Source organism: Hippopotamus amphibius, chromosome 13, assembly GCF_030028045.1.
Source record: "Hippopotamus amphibius kiboko isolate mHipAmp2 chromosome 13, mHipAmp2.hap2, whole genome shotgun sequence".
NCBI lineage: Eukaryota > Metazoa > Chordata > Mammalia > Artiodactyla > Hippopotamidae > Hippopotamus > Hippopotamus amphibius.
The window spans coordinates 16,049,812-16,072,739 of NC_080198.1; the positions used below are offsets into that span (position 1 = coordinate 16,049,812).

Consider the following 22,928-nt stretch of genomic DNA (forward strand, 5'->3'; position numbering starts at 1 on the left):
CTGGAGCTTTCAATTCTGTCTCCACCCTCTGACTCAGAACCGATAAGGTTGCCTCACCATTTGAATATCTTCAAGACCTTCTGATACCATCTTTCTGATCTCAGCTTGCTTTCTTTACATATGAAAATCTTTAGCAAATCTACACTTTCTTTTTGAAGCAAGGATAGGTAAAATTTACTGAGTAATGCTGTGGATTGAGGACTGGGCTCTTTGGGGATCTTGGTCAAAAATTTGACAAGTAGGATTAGCAATCAGAATGGGTCAGGATCATTGCCTTGGTCAATACTCATTCCTTCCTCCTCTGAGGTTTTTCTCAACCAGTTTTCTCTCTCAGTCTCTTTTCCTCCCTCCCTCGTTTCCCCTCTCCACCCCTTACTTTCAGTTCCTTCCCCTTTATTGACATCTTCCTTAATAGTGCAAGTGTATTTTCAGTCCTCTTATCCTAGGAGTTGTTCAGTTCTCTTCATCCAGCCCTCTCCTGCTTTATCTTTCTTTGTTCCACATGTATATTTATGTACATATGTGTAGGTGTGTATATATGTAGGTGTGTATATGTATAGGTGTGTATTATACATAGAACATATATGTGTATAAAGTCTGCACAGTTTGACTTTACTTCCTTGAAATTTGTAAAGTTCTCAGTGCCTTGCAACCTGCCTTCATGAATTCCATCTTTTCTACAGTGACTCTCTAAAGGCATACAATCATTTATTCATTCAACAAGCATTATTTTTGAGCATCTCCTCTGTGCCAAGAATAGTTCAAGGCTCTAGGAATTTAGTGGTGAATAATCCAGACACTATCCATTCTCCCTGCCTCAAGAGACCTCACTACCTCTGAGCTCACAAGAGGAGAAAAACATTAGTCAAATAAGTACACAGATGTATAATTGGCCAGCTGGCAAATGCTATGACAGAAGCACAGATGATCAGTACAGGAAGATGTAATCCAACCCATGGGTTCAGGGAAGTGACCAAAATCTGAAGTTTGAATATGCATTTATCAGACATAAGGAACAGATTTTAAAAAGGCCTCAAGACAAGAAGCAGCATAAAAGCAATTAAAAGAAGGCTTGTGTAACTGGAGAAAAGCAAACAAAGGATAGAATTCATGAGGCCTTAGGTAGTTAGAGAGGCGGGGTCCTGATGGGAGGATGTGGCTAAGGCTTAGGATGTGGTCTTTGTCCTACAGGCAGTGGGATGCTAGGGAAGGGGGTCTAAGCCAGGGTTGGGCAGGAGGGAGTAGGGCAGGATTAGTGATCAGATTTCTGTTTCTTTAAGCTAACTCCCCATGTTTCTCAAAAGTGTCTTCATATCCAAAGCTTTCATTCATGTGTACCTCCCTGCAGGCTTTCCTCTTTCGGTTATTATTACAAACTATTTAAGAAAATCTCTGTTCTGTGATAAAATATAAAGAGTTTTTTTTTTATCATCTCTTTGCAAAAAGTGATCAGATTACATTTCACACCCAACAAAGTGGCCAGAGTTTCATGAAGGAAATCAGACATACACCTTTTTCACAGCTTCCTAGAAAAGTTCTTGGAATTTTTAACCCTTCATTGCAGTTCCTCAAATTGAAATATAGTGCTATGTGGTCCATGATTAGCTGTCCAGGCTGTTGCTCTCAAACCCTTGTGTTTGAAATATATCTTGACATGCTAAAAAAATCACATGAGGAACTAACATTCATGGATAGCTCTACCCAGGATCATGAACAGGTCCCTATGTGCCAGCTCTAATTCCCCTGCAACTTTCTAACCCAAGAAAATATAACCAGCATGCAAGTGAAAGTGAATCACAAGGTATGAAAAATACACACACACATATATACATACAACATAAAATCCCATATCTTGTGTATTTTTGATACATAAACTTTATGTATCATAAACTAATAATCACATTTTTGACACACATCTAAAAATCTTGCAACAAATGGGATAATAATTAGAGATTGAGTTGAGATTCTCCAACTCTAGTCTGACATCCTCAGCATCTTTCCTGCCCATTCTACTGTATCACCCAAAAGTGGGAGGCATTTGTTGACCACGGTTTACATATATCATGCCATGCTGACACTGGAGTTTCAGACCTTTTAAGAAGTGTATCATCCATTTGGATAGATACTAAACACACATATCGAAGATGTGAACCATAAAAGATAAAAGGCATTCAAAGCATTGAATGCATGGTATGGATAGGGAAGATTTCAGAGATTCAGAGGAAAGGAAAATAATTCCGGGTAGACAAGATGGGCAGTAAAGATTCATGAATCAAAGTAATGACAGGTCATCTCTTTCTCATTCTTCTTTCTCAGTTCAAATGGCACCTTTTCTAAGAGGCTTTTCTGAAGCACTCTCTCATGAGAACATGAGATTGCTAGAGCGATTGCTTTTATTGTATCACCCCGTCTGTATCCTTCTGATTACTTCTCAAAAATCTGAACTTATTACATTTACCTATTTCATCATCTACTGTCTGTGCCACTCACTAGACTGTTCTTTCCATGAAGGTAGGGACTTTCTGTCTTGCTCACACTGTGATCTCAGAAACTCTCATAGTGTCTAGCTCTTGTAAGGTTCATTTCTATTTCCTTAGTTAATTAGTTACATGCAAAAGCTTTAAGTACCTTAAGTGTATGCTCAGAAACTCAAATGTGATGTTCATTTACGTTGCCCAGATTCTTTGCAGTAGTTCATGGGTGACCATGCAAATGTTCTTTTGCAAAATTTGGATTTATATTAGGTTAGATGCAACTCTCTTAAGTTCATAATAAAACACCAGGAAGTTTTTTATTTCTCATAAACTGTTTCAGATTTACAGAAAATAGTGTCATGTCTACTTTTTATTTTCTCCAAATTGATAAGGCTAACCCGTGACTAATCTGCCTCACCATATATTTTTGGAAAACATTTCACACTTAATTGATAAAGGCATCCCTCAAACCAGATACAATGTTAAGTAATGCTGTTAAGTAAAACTGTGTAAAAATATCAAGAAATGTTCAAATTGGTAGAGCATCTTTTTTAGTCAGCTATGTGAATGTGTGCATAAATTTTCTTTTAATTTCCTTTGGACCCCAGGAGGCTAACAGCTGATTTCTGTTGCCTTAAATACAGTAGCCTAAGGCAATACTTCTGTTAAGAATTATATTTATTTAGAAAACAAGTGACTACTATACATTTGTCTCACTTGTATTTTCTTTAGAATTTCTTTTTTAAAAGATGGAGGACTCAAAATTGCCAATGTGACTAAAGCTGATGCTGGAATTTATACCTGCATAGCAGAAAACCAGTTTGGGAAAGCAAATGGCACAACACACTTGGTTGTTACAGGTAGGTGCGTTTCTTAAAGATTGCTTTACATGGGGATACACTGTGTGCTATGTTATGAAGATCAAAGAAAAAAAATGTTTTTCATAACATAAAGTGGACTATGAAGTGCACCTTATATTTGCACTTGTGTTTTCTTTAACAGGTGAAAGTTAAGGGAACAATTCTTAATATTTCTTTGTACACCACAGTGTGTACCAGGGACACATGAGTTACTAAGCTGCCATAATGGGCAGTACAATTATAAATGACATATGCTGCTGATCTACTTTTATTTTGTGCTGTTCTGTTATGTCAGAACTTTTGGGTACGCTTTTTCCTCTATTAGTATCTTTGATATTTTCTGGAGATGTTTAGGTCCATGGAATAATCCTTGCTATCAATAAGAGCCCCTTAAAGTTGTGGATGTGTTTTGTTCATTTATTCAATGAAGAAAAACATTGAGTACCTACCTTGTGCCAGGTGCTTGGGTTATTCAGTAACAAACTGACAAAGATCTTGCCCACATGAAGCTTACCTTCTACCAGAGGTAGGAGGAAAATAAGCAGTAGGGATATAAAGCAAAGAAATTCTTAGAAGGAAAAAAATTTCAAACAGTTAGAAAATACAGAGGAGTGTTTAAGAGATGTAAGCTGGAGCATGAACCTGAGTGATCAGAGAGGGAGAGATGTGAACAAAGATTTCATGGAGATGCAGGAATTCCGTATATTTCTTGGGGACAGTCGAGTAGAGGCATTGCAGACCTTGTTAGGACTTCAGCTTTTAGTGGGAATGAAAAGTAGAGGCTAGTGCACGATTTTGAGCAGAGGAATGAAATGGTGGGAAATATATTTTTGAAGGGTTACTCTAGCTGCTCTGCTGAGAACAGACTGTGTGGAGTCAAGGGTAGAAGTGGGAGGAGTCTCAGGAGACCTTGCAATAATCCAGGCGGGAGTGATAACGACCCAGATGAGGGTGGCAGCAGAGCAGCTGATGAAGGAAGGGATCCGATTCTGCATATATTCTGCAGGTAGAGTCAGTAGGCATTGCTGACAAACTGGATGTGAGGTCTGATAGAAAGAGAAGGATGCCTGAAGGGTGTTTGGTGAACAACAGGAAGAATAACACTCAAAACAACTGAGATGGGAAAGGCTTGAGGTTGCACAGGTTTGGGTAGGAGGAAGATCAGGAAGTTGTAGAAAACATGACTTTTGAAGACTTTTGCTGTAACATGGAGCAAAGAAACGGGGAGTAGCAATGGAAAAGTGGAGTCAAGAGAAGTTTAATTCACAACAGATGGAAGGACTGTGGTGATGACAGAAAGAAATGCACACGTGGATATTTGCATTTGGTGAAAAAACAGAAATTAATTAACATTTTAATTTAGTATCGTACCTATTCTAAACATCATTTTTGGAGTCTTTCAAAAGGTGAATCTATTTAAATTTTGGTGGTAATACATTCCAGTCATTGAAAATACAGTGGTTTCTATTTCTACCCCTATATTTCATGAATCAATAAAACTAAAATGAAATTGATTTTGTAGTAGTATCATAACTCTTGTTTACAGGTGACTTCAATTTTTTAATTTCTACGTCCCAAAAATTTAGATATCCTAATTCTTTTAACAAGAATTTGTGTATCCAGTGAAATATATTATGGGTCTGCATCAAAATTTCTATTGTAATCTTGAAGACTTTTCATGATATACAGTTACATATATGCATATATGTGTCTATACACAGTGTAAGTTAGATTAACAATCTGCCTGTTGAAAATTGCTTTCATCAAAATAAAAATGCTGACGTTTTACTTAAAACTTTATTATTTCCCCAATAGAACCAACGCGAATAACTTTGGCACCATCCAACATGGATGTCTCAGTGGGCGAAAGCATCATTTTGCCCTGCCAGGTGCAACACGACCCCCTATTAGACATCATGTTTACCTGGTATTTCAATGGGGCCCTCGCAGATTTTAAGAAAGATGGATCTCACTTTGAGAAAGTTGGTGGGGTAAGTTGTGACACTTTCATCATACTTTTTACACGTGTCTCTGACATATTGTCCTTAAAGAAACATCGGGCACATATGTGTTGCTCCAGTAATGTCTGTTCTATGAGTGAATCAGGGGTTTTAGTTCTGTGGTGATCTAATTTTATTATTGTAATTACCAGAAAGTGAGCATATTTACTCCAACCTGTAGATTATAATTTCAATTAAAATTGATGTTTGCTGTGTTTCTATTAAATATTATTTTGCACAATACTTTTCTTATTAGTATTCCATAGAAGGGAAGGTGTTCTTATACAAGTGTTTATTTTCAACATGATGTATTATGACATTGAACGAAGTCACATTTGTGAAGTGCCTCCCACGTGTCAGGGCTTCATCCCAGCTAATCCTTGCAATGACACTTGATGTCAGTGGTAAGAATTGTCATTTTTATAGGTGCATCAACTAAGGATTTGTAAAGATATTAACTTGCCCATGGTCACTGAGCTAGTTAGTGGTAGAACTTAAATCTAAGCCTAGATCTGTGAGTCCCCAAAACACGAATACTTTCTCGTTTCATTCTGCCTCCTCATTTGTGATGGTTCTGTGTGAGGAAGAATTACAGGTTTCAAGGGAAAATGGACACCTTAAGGAGAGCTGTTAAGAAGAGACTCAGTGTTGTGAACTGCATAGACTAACAGCTGTCCTCACACTGGCCATGTGTCTGTGAATCCATCCTCACAAGGCCATTTTCCCTTGCAGGCCTGTTTTCTTTGACACAGGGTTTAGTGTCATTCCTTTTGGCTAAGATGTCATGGTACATCATAGTAGAGTCTGGGTTTTCTCCTTATGGACAAAGCGATATGATGGTCAATTCAGCTGTATTCATTTAACAGTATTTTCTTGGGAGTTCCCTGGTGGTCCAGTGGTTGAGACTCAGCAGTTTCACTGCCTTGGCCCAGGTTCAATCCCTGGTCAGGGAACTAAGATCTAGCAAGCCACATGGCCAGGCAAAAAAATAAAACAAAACAAAATTTCTTATTAAATATATATATATATGTGTGTATACATAGGTCTATTCATGTGTTAGGATTGTATGCAACTTGAAAGGATGGTGTTAGGACCTGAATTATGTTTCCCCCAAAGATATGTTCAAATCCTAATGCCTCATGCCTGTGTGATGAAAAATGTCTTTTGGCCTGATGAAGTGACTCTGTGGGCTCCTGGATAGTTTCAGAATGGTCACCAGAAAGACCAAGCCATGATTAGAAGCTTGGGACCTTCAGCACTCCCCACCCCTACCCCATCCTTCAGGAAGGAGGGAGGGGCTGGGGATTAAATTTCTGATCAGTCAGGCCTATGTGATGAAGCTTCCATAAAAATCCTGCGAGTACTTTTTATCACAGAGAGCTTCTGGGTTGGTGAACACATCTACAGGTAAGGTGGGTGGCAAGAAGCTCTTGCACTTGGAACCCTTGTGGACCTCACCCTGTGCATCTCTTCATCTGGCTGCCTACATGTATGCTTTATGGTATGTAAAGTATCCTAAAGTAAATAAACGTAACCCTGAGTTCTGTGAGCCAGTCTGGCAAGTCACTAAACTCAAGGAGAGTGTCATGGGAACCTCCATTTGTAAGTGGTTGGTCGGAAGGACAAGTGACAATATGAGACTTAGGATTGGTGTCTGAAGCGGGGCCAGTCTTATGGGACTGAGCCCTTAACTTGTGGATCTGATGCTTAACTCCAAGCAGGTGGTGTCAGAATTGAACGGAATTATGGGACCCCCACCTGGTGCTGGAGAATTGCTTGGTGTGGAGAACACACACATCTGTTGTCAGAAATGTGGCGTGTTCTTGTTGCAGAAATTGGTCCATCGAGAAACCAAGCACCACACTCGGAGGGTTGGAGAACTCAGGTTTATTAAGCCGGCGGCACTAGACGAGCTAACACTCCACAGTTCTGGGCCCCGAGCTCAGGGTGAGCTTTACTTTGCTCACCGTGAGCTTTACTTTTATAGTGCACATGTTTACAGAGCATAGAAGTTTCCAAACAGAAACTTAACAAGAGCAGGTGCAGAACATTCCTTTTTTTAGCAAAACATCTTAAAGTTACATTGAATTGTTAGGTCATCCTGTTTTTCTCCCGGCAGCAAGCATATTTCACAAAAGCAAAACAAGCATGGCATTGTTTTTAGCTGAGTGTAAGTTTCTAACTTTCCTCTTCATTCTGAGTGTGCATGTAATACTGACTATAAAGGAGATACAGAAGAGTTTGTCCTTTACCTCAGAATGTGACCTTCTTTGGAAAGGGTTGTTGCAGGAATATGTAGTGAAGTTATGATGATGTCACACTGGCATAGGATGGGCCCTAATCCAATATGACTATTGTCCTTAGAAGAGTAGAGAAATTTGGACACAGGCAAACACACAGAGAGGAGAGTGCCTTGTGAAGATATGGACACAAGGAAGACAGTCATGTGAAGATGGAGACATAAACTGAAGTTATGTTTCCACAAGTCATGAAATGCCTGTGGCTGCCAGAACCTAGAAGAGGCAGGGAAGGGTCTTATCCTAGAAATTTGGGAGAGAGATCTTGATTTTAGATTTCTGGACTCCAGAACTCTAAGAGGATTAAGTTCTGATGTTTGAAGCCACCAAGTTTGTGTTACTTTGTTACAACAGCCCTAGTGACCCACTACAGATGGTCTTTAAAAAATGGAGACATTTAGATATCTAGCCACAATTAAAGTACAATTTCAATGCTGCTTCTGTTTTCTATCATCTGGCTTATTTTGTTTTCAAAGTTCTAGTTTTCCAAATTATTCTGACTGATTCAGGGCTTTCAAGAACTTCACCAATTGCTACAAACCACTAACATTTCTTTTGCTATTGCTTTAAGTGGTTTTTTTTTTTAAGTCACTAATTTCTTCTATCACAACGGGAAAAGGCATATGCCAGTATTCTCAGCCAACTCTTTACTCCATACTTAGGATTTATCATTTGCCTTTCCGTGGAGAGGAGGCAAGGGAAAAAAGAAAAGGCTAGAATATTACCTTCATAAAGACCCCTATCCAACCTGGAAAATGCTTCTTCTCTAACCCAGCTCTTGCCCTAACTTTAATTCATAAAGAATTTGATTTGAAATGTTAGTTGCCTTTGCTGTATAATGTAGATAAGTGTTTGTGATTTATCCCTTCAATTTTAAATTGTTGATAATATTTTATCCAATGCAGTGTCCTTCGTCTGAGCTAATGCTAAAGAAATATATGTTAAAAGACTAAAATCCCAAAGTAGTTTGATTTTAATACGCATCAAACATCCTCAAAGAAATATTCACTGAGACTGAGTTAGATGGCTGCTTCCCCTAAGAGGATCTTGAAATTAAAAATATTCAAGATAATAATGTAACTTAGCTGCTCCTGTGCTACTGATAGATTCTACGTAAGGTATTGTCAGTCATCTCTCTACAGGAGTCAGATATCTGAAACATGAAACTGCATGAATTAACACTTGCCAATTCTGGTCTTTTCCTAACATGCTCATTCATGGCCTATGAATTTTTTTATTGACTTGTGCCGTTAGTAACTTAGTATTCTCCCATCAGCATAAAATGTAAGCCATACAAGATGACATTACCCTTAAGCACAGGCAATTAAGTAAATTGCTTTCCTATTGTACGGGAAGGGAATCATATAACAACTCTTGTCCTCTGATTGTGTATTCATTGCAGCACTCACGTTAATACCTAGAAAGTCTGCTTGTCCTTTATCCCAGTGTGTTCATAGATACATCCCCTGTTTTCAAAAGCAACAAAATGTGAGGGAGGTAACTGGGAAAGGTGCTTAGAAAGCGGGATTGTATTTAAGAGCCATGTTTTAAAAAGAGGACAGGTAGTTTAGGAAATGGAAAATCTCACGTACAGCTTTCAGCTGTTTCAGCCACTTGTCATTGAGACTACTCTGGGTATTCAATATTTACTCATTCATTATAAAAGAAAAAAAAAACCCACACACCTTTTGGGGAAAATCCAAAAACTCAAAACACTCCAATAATTTAGATTAGATCTGTTGTGTAGACTAGCATGTCATGCCAAAGGAGTGTGATGACAGTGTTGGAGGAGAGGAAATTGTCACGTCCAGGGACCTGCTTGAGTCCTCAGGACAGACGCCAAGTGAGGGTCCTTGGCTTCAAGCAGGAAAGAATTCAAGAACAAGCCAAAGTAAAGTGAAAGCAAATTTATTTAGAGAGACTGACTTTCTGTAAGGCAGAATGAGGGCCTCCTTAGAAAGCAAGAGTAGCCCCAAGGCGTGGGGTTGGTCATTTTTATGGGCTGAGTAATTTCACAGGCTAAGGAGTGGGAGGAATATTCTTGCTATTCCAGGGAAGGGTGAGGATCTCCAGGAAGGAGGCCACTGCCCACATTTTGGCCTTTTATGGTCCACCTCAGAATTCTCATGGCATAAGTGGGAATGATTTTTAGTATGATAATGAAGGTATAATGAGCTAAAGGTCAATGACCAGACTATTCTCCCTGCCACCTTGATTTCAGCCAGTTCCAGCCGGTTTTTATCACATCCTAAAGGGCTGCAGCCCTTCTTCATTTATCTCGTGGTTGTATCCTGCCCCTTTCCCTCCTGTCTCAACAGCAGGTATAGGTTTCTGCACAGTCAGAATGTATCACATTCAGAAAAGCTTATTAAGCCAACGGTCTAAAGCACATTGACACATCACAAAGGAGAAATATGGGTCAAATACAGGCTTTGTCCTGTGGGACGAATCAGCATTGTATACATAAGTCAGCAGTAAAAGACTTCCGCTTAAGTCCACTGTTTGCCAAGCAAATCTTGGTTATAGGCACCATGTGTTGTAATTAGAGAAGCAGGGGATTTATATTCAGATAGAGATGAGGTCTAGATTCTGTTGCTTACTAAATGATGTCCTTGCATGAGTTACTTGACTTTCTGTTCCCCGTTTTCTGGTTTCTTTTCACATCAGTTTTTAGTATTTGCCGTGTTCCCTCCCACCACGAAATTTTGTACACACTGGTTCCTCTTCCAGGAATATTGTACTCTCTCCTTTTGGCCTATGTCTGGATATCTTCATATGTAGTTGTTTGTATGTAGGTAAGAATGTATGTAGTTATGTGTATATACCTTTATTTCATGTATGCACAGTAATAGAAAGAGACAAAGTCCCAAGTCATAGCCATGTTCAACCAACAGAATTCCACTCTGTGCACTCAGCAAAAAAAAAAAAAAAAAGAGAGAGAGAGAGAAAAGAGAAATTGCATCATTCACCCCGTTCCCAGTATAACATCTTTCTTTCTCAGCTTTTAAATTTAAGCTTCCACCGACAGGAAAAAGGAGATAATAGCCCCCAAATTCAGGAGAAATGAAAGAATATTATTAGCTGGTACCTAAGGATTTAAGGCCTTGAAAGTTAAGTATGCTTTTAAGAACGTTCAAGAATAATTGGCTTGCCTTGAGAAGCTAACTTTTGGACTTAGACATATTACATAATGGAGATGGACTGTAGCTAGAAACTGTTGAACCTAAACACCCCTGGAGTTCCCTGTATATTGTAAGGATGTTTAATGGATATGCTTTGATAAACCTGATGTGGGGCAGATACTTTAGAAATGAGGAATGTATAGAGCCAAGCTATAGAGCTTTATACACATTTTATGGAATTGAATCTATGATGAATTAGAATGTGTGTGGATAAAAGTCACTGGAAGCAATAAGAGGTTTAGCAGTGACAACCAATCTGCGATTCATTGAACTGGCTGCCTTCAGTGTGATTTATCTCCCACGGGCCGCAGTCTCAGTCTAGTTACAGCAGCTGCTTGTGAGCTTGAGACTTGATGTATTTCCCAGCTCTCGGTGGCAGAAAAGAGTATCTTTGAAAGAAATCCTTTGTGTGTAATAATACAATATGGTCACTTTGACTTGATTTATTTCATAGAATTGTTTGGGTATGAGGACTGAAAGTTTGAAAATAACAGTTATTTTACAGTACAAAATTCTGTAATAGGTTTTGCGTGCATTTGAAATACAGAACTGAGGCAAAGCACTCATTCCAAACAGTACCTGTGGTAATACACTGTGTATTTAAACATCTCCCACTTAGAGTGTCATATAAATTTTATAACTTGTCCAAATCCAAAATATCAACTGACATGGAAGGGTCATTAGGAAAAATATATCCAGTAATGAGCCCATAAAAGTTGGGGATTAGAGCAGAAGAATTATTATTCATCTTGAGCACAACAACCTCTCACAACCCCTCCCACAAAGCTATTTGGAGATGAAAAAACAAGAGATCTCCAATGTCTGTTAGAAAAAGGGAACTGCACAAAGTAGTTGAAGTGGAGTTTATTTCACTCATTATTTGCTCAGCCAGGCATATAGAGACTCAGGTCCTACTTAAGGTGTGATTAGTATCACAGGGCTGCATTTATTACATACAGTGTTTATTAAGATCCACCCCTAGTGAAACCCTGTAGGATTTAAATTTACAAGAAGACGAGCAGAAGTCAAACGAAGAAACATATAACTTAAACTGAAACCCATAAAGACAGCTGAGTTACAACAAAAACCAAGGCTGCAAATGAAAAGATGTGCAAGTATTTATCAGTCAAATTCAATAAAAAGAAAGACGGTAACACGTATTAATTTCAAAGAATAATAAGAATTCAAGGCAAACCTCCAGAGTAAAAAAGGTAAATTTATTTTGGAAAAGGTTTGTTCTGCTATGCAAGGGTAATAATTATAAATCATAATACTCCAATTAATGTACCATTAAAATATATCAAGTCAAGGGCTTCCCTGGTGGCGCAGTGGTTAAGAGTCTGCTTGCCAATGAGGGAGACACAGGTTTGATCCCTGGTCCAGGAAGATCCCACATGCTGTGGAGCAACTAGCCTGTGCACCACAACTACTGAGCCTGCGTTCTAGAGCCTGTGAGCCACAACTACTGAGCCCACATGCCACAACTACTGAAGCCGGCACACCTAGAGCCCGTGTTCTGCAACAAGAGAGGCCAACACAGTGAGAAGCCAGTGCACAGCAAAAAAGAGTAGCCCCTGCTCTTCACAACTAGAGAAACCCTCATGCAGCAACGAAGACCCAACACAGCCAATAAATAAATTAATTAATTAATTAAAAAAATAAAATATATAAAGTCAAAAACAAATAGAAAGTGAGAAAATTATCATGTGGTTTGAGATCTCCTCTTTCAACCATCAGTAGATCAATTTGGCAGAAATTAGAAAGACAGTTTAATACCATTTTGTAATGAAAGTAACAGAAACATAAAAAATTGATCCTAAAAATAGAAAATACACATTCCTTTTCATCCTTTTCACACCTTTGTAAATTTCAGGAAAGAAAAAAAAACAATTATATAGGAAGGAGCTGGAGGAAGAAGTGAATGGATGGAGGAATGTCCAAAAGCAATAGGCAAGCTCTGCAAAATATTAATGGAGAATAAAAGTTAAAACGACTAAAATTAGAAATGAAAAAGAGAATGTAACAGGTGAGAAAGAGTTAAAAATAAATAGAGCATTCCATGTTCAAGTCATATATATGAAAACCCAATTAAATGGAAAATTTGGGGGAGAATATAAATCATCAAAATTAATAAGAATTTAAAAAGCTTAGATCCATAATCATGAAAAACTGTAAATCAGTAACTCCCCATCCCCCCCAAAAAAAGAATTTTACTGGTGATTTTTTTCAAGTTTTTAGGAAATAGATAAATTGTTATACAAACTCTTTGACATTAAAAAAGTTTTAAATCTTTTCAATTTATTTTATAAGGTTAGCATATTCCTGAGAACAAAACCTGGCAAGATAACAAATAATTAGTAAATATGAATCAGTTTTGTGAGTATAGTATGGAAACTTAAATAAAATTTTAGCAAAAAGCAACTGAACATCATACTAAAAGAATAAACTTTCATAAGCACTAGGTGATGATCAGGAAATGTGCATGCTTCATATCAATAGTTATAATAAAATAGACCACTGTACTCTCACTGGGCATTTATAATACATTCAATAAAATTAATGACCAGGTGTAGGAATAGAAAAACACTTCTTCCACATCTCAAAAATGTCTTTAAAGGGAATACCAGGAATACTTTTATTTAAATCAGCAATAAGACAGAATACACACAAGTACCATTACCTTAAAACCATTTCGAGGTGTTTGGGGCAATTCAGTAAGGTATTAACAAGAATAAAAGGCCTAATTTTAGAAGTAAGGAGACAAAATTATCATTTTTATTTGAGGACAAAAGTGATATTAGGGCTACTCAAAACCCAATAGTATCAACTCTAAAATTTTTAAAAAATAATCAGTGTTCAGTCAACTACTGGAATACAAGATAAATTCACAAAAAGTAATAGCTTACTTATATATCAACAGTAACCAATAAAAAGTATAATGGGACAAAAATGTCCCTCAAAAGATACATAAAGTACATGTTAATAATTTGCACAAGTACACAAGGCCTAAATAAAGACAACTACAGTACTCTCTTAGGATGGATGGATGGATGGATGGATGGATGGATGGATGGATGGATGGATGGATGTGGAGAGAGACAGGGAAAGAATCATAAAAAAAATCAGGGCTCCTAGATAAAAATAAAACAGCTATGTATTGTAAGGCTTTTCATTTTTCTTAGATTTTTCCATGGTTTTAAAATGACTTAGCAGTCAGATACCACTTCAGACAATTCTGGGAGTTCTTAGAGTAAGAAACTAGGTAAGGAAAAGAATAGTTAATAGTATTTTGAAAGAAGAGTAATGACACCTTGTCAGTAATTCCCAGGGAGTTTTCTGGGGGGTATTTGTTCAGGTATGAATCCTGGATAGGATTGGGATTATACATATAGTTGCATCATTAAGACATCTGAACTCAAAATTCCAACTTTTGTAACCTATTTCATTCTCCTGTGTTAATCTTTCTTTGGCTCATCTGTAAAACTGATCTGATAATAGTACTTTATTCTGAAGAATAGAATACTTAGAACAACCCATGTTAGCTGCTGCTGCTGCTGCTGTTTTTGTTGTTACCGTTACTGCTGCTGGCATTGCTGGTAGGATTGTTTCTAAAGTGTCCTCTGGGAAAGCTGCAGCAACTTACACTCCCATCAGCAGAACAGGAGACTGCCTGTTTCCCCACATTCTCTTCCATATATGATTTTTTTTCCCCTTGATTTTTGAAATACAAATTTTCCAAAACAGATGGTTGAAAAGTGATATTTCATTATCAACAGTTTCTCATTTCTCAGATTAATAGTAAGATGGAGAATCTCTGCATTTTGCTTATTAGTAATTTGGATACTTACGAAAGATTCAGAATTATACCTAACTCCTCCAAAACAAGAAAATTGGGGGCTTAATACTGACTTATGAAATGCATGATTACTTCTGCAAAACACGGAAAAAGTTACCTAGTTTCTAGCTAGAGAAATTCACAAAAGCCTAGCTGCCTGGATTATTGTATAGAAGAATATTGAAAAAATTATTTTAAATCTAGCAATAGGGAATGACTTCCACGAGTTACAAGAACAAAACACACACTGCTTCAAGACAACCATCAGCCAGATAAGACCTATTTTATTTTTGCTAGAAACAAAGTAATGATGTTGATATTTGCATATAGTAGATTTTCATCTCATCTATACTTTGTGTCCATTGGACAGTGTTCTCCTTAGGTCACAGCAGGAAATCCTTCACTTACACATAAATTCACAGTACAGTGCTGGCCATTTCCTGTCCCTTTTACATACCTTGCAGGTTTGTATCCTCTGTTTATTTCTTCTATTAGAAGTCAGGCCTTTTGTTTTACAGATTTACTGTAGGTCGTCCTTAGGTAGTCAAGCTATTCACTGCATCTTAGTGAGAGTCACTGGAAATATCTTCTATAAGTGTGTCACTTTTATGTTAACTTTATCTATTTTGTCATTCATAGAATAAAAGTTTTCATTTTTATGTAGTCAAAAATCTGTATTCTTCTTTTCCTAATAGTTTTCATAACTTTTCTTGGGTTGAATGGGATATTCAAGCTGTAGGAATTTGGAGAGGGGTATGAAGATTTTAGAACTAGTGTTCATGGAGGGTTACGTAAGAAAAGTTGGGAAAGTTAGAAAGGCTAGAGCTACTGGGAGAGAAACTTTGAGAGAGATGCAGATATTTAAAGAATATTTCAGGGAGATTTTGCTGTGAATTTCATATTTTCCCCCACAGATCTTCCGTTAAATGATATCACTTCAATTCTTAGGAATTGATTTTTTTCTCAGTGATGGGGGTATTGTTGTTCACTGTTGATCTTAGGATATACTGGGATTCCACCATTAGACCACCCTATGGTTAGCCAATTGAAAACTATAAGCTACCACCAAGTATGTTTGTGTACCTGTAAATATGTTTATGTATATACCAGCACATGAAAATCCAAACACAGTTATGTACAGATACTTTAAAAAGCCTCTAAAGAAAGTTCTGAGAGAGTCAGTAATAACAGATATTTACCTGCATCTGTGATTTGCAGATTTAAAATATCTCATCTCTGGAGGTGGAGGAAAGAACTAGCAGTTTGTAATTTTGGTTTGGTTTTGTTTGACAGAGGGGGTGGGGCTAAGGTACACAAATACATTCTGAAGAAGAGGACTTCTCAAAAATAGGCTTAATTCTAATAAATCCAATAAATGAACAAATCAATCAAACCAAATGAGGAAGTAAATGGTATCTGCTAACCATAGCATTATCTTTTACTCACGATAGCTTATTTTTTAACTGCTTTATTGAGAAATAATTCACATAATTCAACTATTTATGTGCATCCATCACCACCATCAGTTTTAGAATATTTTAATTACTTCAAAAAGAGACCTCACACCCATTAACCATGATCCCCCAAATCCTCCACCTCCGACCACTCCCAGCCCTAGGCAACCACAAATCTACTTTCTGTCTCTATGTATTTGCCTATTCTGGACATTTCATATAATAGAATCATGAAGGATGTGGTCCTTTGTGGCTTATAAAATTTTTATTTATCTTTTATTTGTTACTAATGGTATTTGATATTTTATTTATTAATAAGTATCATATTAACTTATTTTTATTAATAAATTTTATTTTTAGAGCAGTTTTAAGCTCACAGCAAAATTGAGTGGGAAGTACAGAGTTGTTCCCATACAACCCTCATCCTCGCACATGCACAATGTACCCCACCATCAACATCCTGCATCACAAGGGTCCATTCGTTACAATCCATGAATCTGCATTGATACATCATTATCACCCAGGGTCCATAGTTTACACTAGCATTGGTTCTTGGTGTTGTACACTCATTGGATTTTGACAAATGTATAATGACATATATCCACCATTAGAGTATCGTACAGAGTAGTTTCACTGCCTAAAAATCCTCTGTATCCCTCTCTCCCTACCCCAGCCTTTGGTAACCAATAATCTTTACTATCTCCATAGTTTTGCCTTTTTCCAGAATGTTCTATAGTTTTAATCACATAGTATATAGCCTTTTCAGACTGGCTTCTTTCAGTTAGTACTATACATTTATATTTCCTCCATATCTTTTAATGGCTTAATAGGTTGTTTGTTTGTTTGTTTGTTTGTTTGGTTTGGTTTTGACTGGATTACTAGTTTATCTGCTCACCTACTGAAGGTTACTTTGATCACTTCCAAGTTTTGAATAAAGCTGCTTTAAACATCTGTGTACAGGTTTTGTGTGGACATAAGTTTTCAATTTGGGTAAATATCAAGCAATAAAATTTCTGGGTCACATGGTAACAGAATGTTTAGTTTTGCTTTCCTCCTAGCAATGAATTATTATTTTGAAAAAAACTGTTTTCTATTAGATCAATTAAGAATATTTAACTTGTTTATTTTCTGATGCTCTTCCTTTCTCTGTGTAGGGCCGCGTTTCTGACCTATATCATTTTTATTCTCCCTGGAGAGAGACCTGTGGTTTGGTTTCACATATAAATTCGGGAAATTCTCGGTCACACTGCTTCAGATATTACTTCTGTCCCCTTTTTCTCTTTCTTCTCCTTCTGATATCACCATTACACAGCTCCTAAGTCGTTTATTCTGTATTTTCAGTTGCTTTAACTTTTAAGTTTTGGAAGATTTGATTGTCGTATCCTCAAGCTTAGAGATTGTCTTCTCAGCTATGTTTAGTCTGCTAATGAGCCCATCAAAGTCATTACTTATTTCTTCACCGTGTTTTTGGTCACTAACATTTCTTTTTTGTTTTTTAGAATTTCCATCCCTCTGCTTATGTTATCCATTTATTTTTGTATACTGTCTATTTTTTCCCTTAAATCCCTTAGTATATTAATCATAGTTCTTTAAAATTTCTGATAATTCATGCCACATCTGGTGCCTGTTCTGATGTGTATTCGGCCTCTTAACACTGTTTTTTGCATTTTATTATGCCCTGTAATTTTTCTCTTGAAAGACATACATGATGTCCTGGCTGAAAGGAACTGCAGTTAATAGGGCTTTACAAATATAGTGCTAAAGTATGGGAGTGTGGGGAGACCCATTTGGTGAGACAGGATGGCTGGAGGTACTGGAGCTGTGTATTTCCCTTTCCACGTGTGGGAAGCCAGAGGGATCCGGATTTGGGTATTTTTTTAAGGAAGAGGTATTAGGCTCTTACAAAACCGCAGCAGGTTAGGCTCTGGTAAAATAGTTTCTCCTAAAGGCAACCTTTGTTGAGAAGAACAGGGTGCTCAGGCTTATTTCCCAATGGTTCATTTTCCCTTCCCATGTCAGAAACTGTCCTCACTGTGAGGACCCAGTAGAGCTCCTGAAGGTAAAACTCAGACAAGTGTGGGGAACCCCCTATGTGTGGGTTCCCTGAAGTGTTAGCTCTCAGACTTGTCCACGCTGACCCTCCAGCAATTCACCCATCATAGTTCAGGTTTCTCTGCCCCAGTGCTGGCTCCCAGGAACATTTCTGCTGGTGAATTTCTGGTCCGGTAAGTTGTGGCTCTCTGTGTTTGCCTGCTTGTCTCTCTACTTTCAGAGGCAATGGTTTTCTCCGTGACCTCACGTCTCTGTCAGATCTAAGATGGGTTGCTCAGCTTTTCACTTGCTGTTAGAACAGAGTGATGATTGCTAAACTACTTTTATGGCAAGTGAAAATCAGAAGTCAGGGTGAGTGGTATGTTTTTTAATTGGGTTATTTGCTTTTTTATTACAGAACTGTAATTGTCCATAGTGGCTTGGATTTTTATGCTCCAATTTTAGAAAGAAAATTATTCTACTTTGCAAGACATAATATTTAATTATACCATTTAATTGATCTGGACATGAATAAGAAAGTAAAGAATAAATGACTCATTTGGCACAATTTAAAATTTTAAACACAAAAAACCAGGAATTTTAGCTTTTTTATAACAGTAAACACTCTGATTTTGTAAACCATTTTTTAATACTGACTTTAAAATTTTAGATCATACTCTTCAGCAGAAAAATCATCTAATGATAATCATATTTGATATCCAACCTCCTTTTTTTCATCTTTTTTTAATAAGACTTTGAGATTTAAAAAATCTACACTTCTGGAATATCAGGAAAACTGTTGAGATATATTGGTCTGAAGTTGTAAGAAAGTTAGTGTGATCTATTTGGGAGCAACTCTCCTGGAAGAGTATAATTTTATTCTCTCTGCAGGTGTCCTTTCTCTGGCTCATACGCAGGCTACTGACATGAAAGGACATCTAGATCAGGGTTGTTGGGGTTTCTTAGAATCTATTTTGAGTTCTTGGCACCATCAGCTGAAAACAGCCATCCAAGGATGAATCTTGATAAACAAATACCACAGACTCACTGTTCTCCCTCCCTCGGGTCTCCTGATGGAAGGAACCCAAGGAAAAGACAGAAAGTAAGGGAACCATTTTATATGTCCATGTAGGTCAGCAGCCCCCAAAAGAGGCAATTTGGCAGGTACAGAATGGAATGGATCTGGAGGGGTGCAGCGATGATTTTTTCCAAAGATGACTGCAAAAGCACACTTTACCCAACTTGCTCTACTTTCAGGATGACTTTGACACTCTTCCCCATCAAGTGGTGAAATGTATGCCTCTCCTCTTGAACCCAGGTAGACCTTTGTGACTGCCTTGACCAATAAAGGAAAGCAGGAGTAATGCTCTGTGATTCCTGAGGCTAGCTCATAAAAATGCATGCACTTCCACCTTGTTCCAATTGGTGCAGTTTCGCTTGGAATTCCTTCTTGGAAGCCCAAGCAGTTGGTGGAGAGGTCTACCTTAAGAGAATGGCTGAACTCCTAGCCAACAGCCAACACCACTGTCCAGTCATGTAAGCTGGCTTGCCTGGCCCCATTCTAGCTGATGACGTTTACAACAGAGATGAGCTGTCCCCCTACTGATCTCTACTCCGATTACACATTGCTGAGCAGAATAAATGATCATCATATTTTTAAGCCACAAAGTTTTGGGGTAGCTTGTTACATACCAAGAATGATTGGAACTCGAAGTGAACACGGACATTTGGTAGAACTTGGTGAAGTTTTCATGAAACAATGGCTTTTTGTACCATTATATCAATGGATTCCCTTTTTCATATACTAACTTTATAATTCTACAGGGGACAGATCTACTCCCAGTATATTTTAAACCTCTAATATGAGGGTAAAAACAACAAAGACAAAAAAGACATTTGATCTATGAGATAAATTATTACTCAGGGTAGGCTCTTGTGACTTGAAATACTTTCGTTCTGTGTCAGAATTGTCACATCAGTTCAGAATAATCCTAGAGTGATTCACATTGGCTAACAGTAACTTTCTATAAGGATCTATAGAAATCTATCACCATGTTGAATTATTTCAATGACTATTGTTTTTAAAATGACAACAAACCCACCAGGGTAATCTAATGTCAAGGAAATGAGTCTTGGGCTTGATGTATAATACCTGTTTCACAAATACTAGTTTTCTCACCCATCTTCAAGAATGAAAATATGTACAGGAGTACTATTCTCAGCCTATAAATGCAGCACTGAACAACCTAACTTAATGATTATTTTATGCATTTATTAATTGCAGAGTTTTAGAGCTAGGGAAAAGACCTGAGTGACTATTTTGAACCTTTTATTTCCAGGAGGAGTGAGGGTGAAGAATAGAGAATCTCAGGAGTTTAGTAATTTTTGATACTAACTGATCATTAGAATCAGCTAAAGGGTCTTCTCTTTCTAGTCCATTCTGATTTAACTGTTCTGGGATGTGGCCTAGGGATTTCTAATATGGTTTTTAAGACTGTCCAGGTGAACTTACTGTACAGCCAGTGTTGAGAACTACTGAGTTAAGTGATCTGGGTAGCCCTGTGTTTTGCAGAGCACAGACTAGGTACCCAATGGCATTATTAAATAAAGTAGAATGAGATCTATTCTATTTTCCATTTCATTTCAATCGTTTAGGTTAAATCAAGGAGAATAATTCAATATGGTATTGTTTGTCATGAATGATTTTCTAAGTCTTGCTAATCTCCCATTTTAATTAAAAGAGCAAAGGTCCCAGTCTCAGAGACTTTGGGAGTGTCCAGCTAGTGTCCATTTACCTTATTTTGGACAGTGTCCATTTGCATTATTTTTCACTCACTGTTTTCATTTTAATAGTCAACTGTTATTTTGGTCAGCAGTGTTCCATGTCAGATAAAAGTACACATTTTCAGTATTGACTTCTGTATTAATTGAGTTTAGGAAAGTTAAACAGTTTAAGAAAAAAGTAAGTAAATAATAGAGCATTTAGTACTGAAATATGACCCAAAAATGCGGAGGTGTGACTTTAATCGCTGAAGTTTAGAAAACACTAAAGTACAATCACTGTTGGAACAGACATTAGGGATCCTGAGATCAACAGCTTCCAATAACATACTCCATAAACACTGCCCTGCCCAGAAAAAAAAAAAAGTTTCCTCAAGTTATTCATATGAACTTAATTTTGAAATAGAAAAGCTGATACCTTTAACGTAACTTGGGCATTTGATACAATTTAAAGTATCCATGAAGGGTCTTTGACCAAGTTTTTATCTTTCATGTGTCATTCTTTTGCAACAGTTATGATGGGACTCTAAATCCTGTAACGGAGAAATTACTCCAGTTTATTGGTACCAAAGAAAATTGAAACATTTTGATGTGAACAGATTGCGTATTACCTGCACTAAATATCACGTTTGGACAACCAGGAATCAGTTTCAGATGAGATTATTAATCAATCAGGAAAACAAAACTTGTTTACAGTGTTAGGGCCCGTTTTCATGTTTCGGCGGTTGCCAATTATTTCTGCTCCTTGTGTGAGCAGCGTCCATGTGTAACAAAGGTGGCCTTACTGCAGCCATTTGGGGTGGGTGGGGAGCAAGATTGAACTTGGTTGGTCAGAAATACAGAGGTGACTCATGGCTGCCACCAGTTCCCTCAGGGACCTTCACGGAGAAAATCACCACTCAGGTTTCAGAGGTAACCTGTAGATTTGACTGTTTGCAAGGCACCTATGTGTGATTTACATGCAGCGTCAGGGCTTGGAAGGCAACCCAGCGATGGGATGAATGATGAATATTAGAATCTATATAACAACAGGCTGTGTAAAGTGATTTTTGAAAAGGAGGACCTTCTCTTCTACCTTACCTTCCAAATAGCTGTCAGAATGCTTTTTTCCCCCCTTAACCTGGAACATTAAGCTTCTTGGCCGTCCAGCAGCAGCATTTACATCAAGAGTGCTTACTAGGAAATTAGTTTTTGCTGAAGATTTGTTTTATTGAAAGTTCATGCTACATTTGCAGGGTTCAAGAGGTTTCCCGAGTTCCAAGGTTTATTTTATACCTTGATTTTTAGCATATGGTAGATCTCACAATGTACTTTCAGCTTTGTAATTAGTAATGAGCTGTCTGCTTACTTATCTTCACGTGGCATGCATTATCACATAATGTAGTATTTTTCTTTCAGTGCAGAGCAGTTTTTAAGTTACATCAAAAATTCCATGAGCATCATTACCTAAGAAAATATAAGGAAAAAGTTAATAAGCTTCTCTTCTATTTCATCTCACACATACTAGATTTTCTCTTAGCATTTATTTCAAAGGTGATTTTTGGTTTATAGATCCATATACTAGTCATACCTGTAATATGTTCTGGAAATATGATCTTTTCTAGGAGAAATCTATATAATTAGGTGAACAAATAATTAGATAATTAAGTAATTCTAGCAAAGCTTGAAAGTTTTTTCAAATATATAAAAAAATTACTGTCATTAAGACATGAATATGAACCTAAAATCAGGTACAGAGAAATTTTAGTCTTCTTGGGACAGAAATGGAGCTTTTAGTAGTGGGAAAGGCCTATTCCTGTGGATTTGGAGATTGACTGTCCCTCTGACATTTTCTGTCCCTCCCACTCCCAAAACAGACTGTGTTCTCACCTGACTTAGAGTCTCTGCGTATGCATAAGTGCTCTAATGTAGGCCATTTTTCTCTTACCCTCTTTTGCTAGATAGCTGGTATTCCTATTGCAAATCTTAGCTCAACTGTCAATACTCTGAGACTCCAGAAAATCATAGATTCGTC

General features: G+C 37.4%; 1 protein-coding gene across 1 annotated transcript in view; it reads left to right on the top strand.

Moving 5' to 3' along the window:
* The window catches only part of CNTN3 (contactin 3), a 320,713-nt gene that overhangs the window by 255,849 nt on the left and 41,936 nt on the right, over window positions 1–22,928 (top strand). Inside the window, exons 13-14 of the mRNA XM_057706594.1 lie at window positions 3,207–3,334; window positions 5,150–5,325. Coding sequence (XP_057562577.1) covers window positions 3,207–3,334; window positions 5,150–5,325 — 304 coding nt within the window. The remainder of the gene's footprint in view (window positions 1–3,206; window positions 3,335–5,149; window positions 5,326–22,928) is intronic.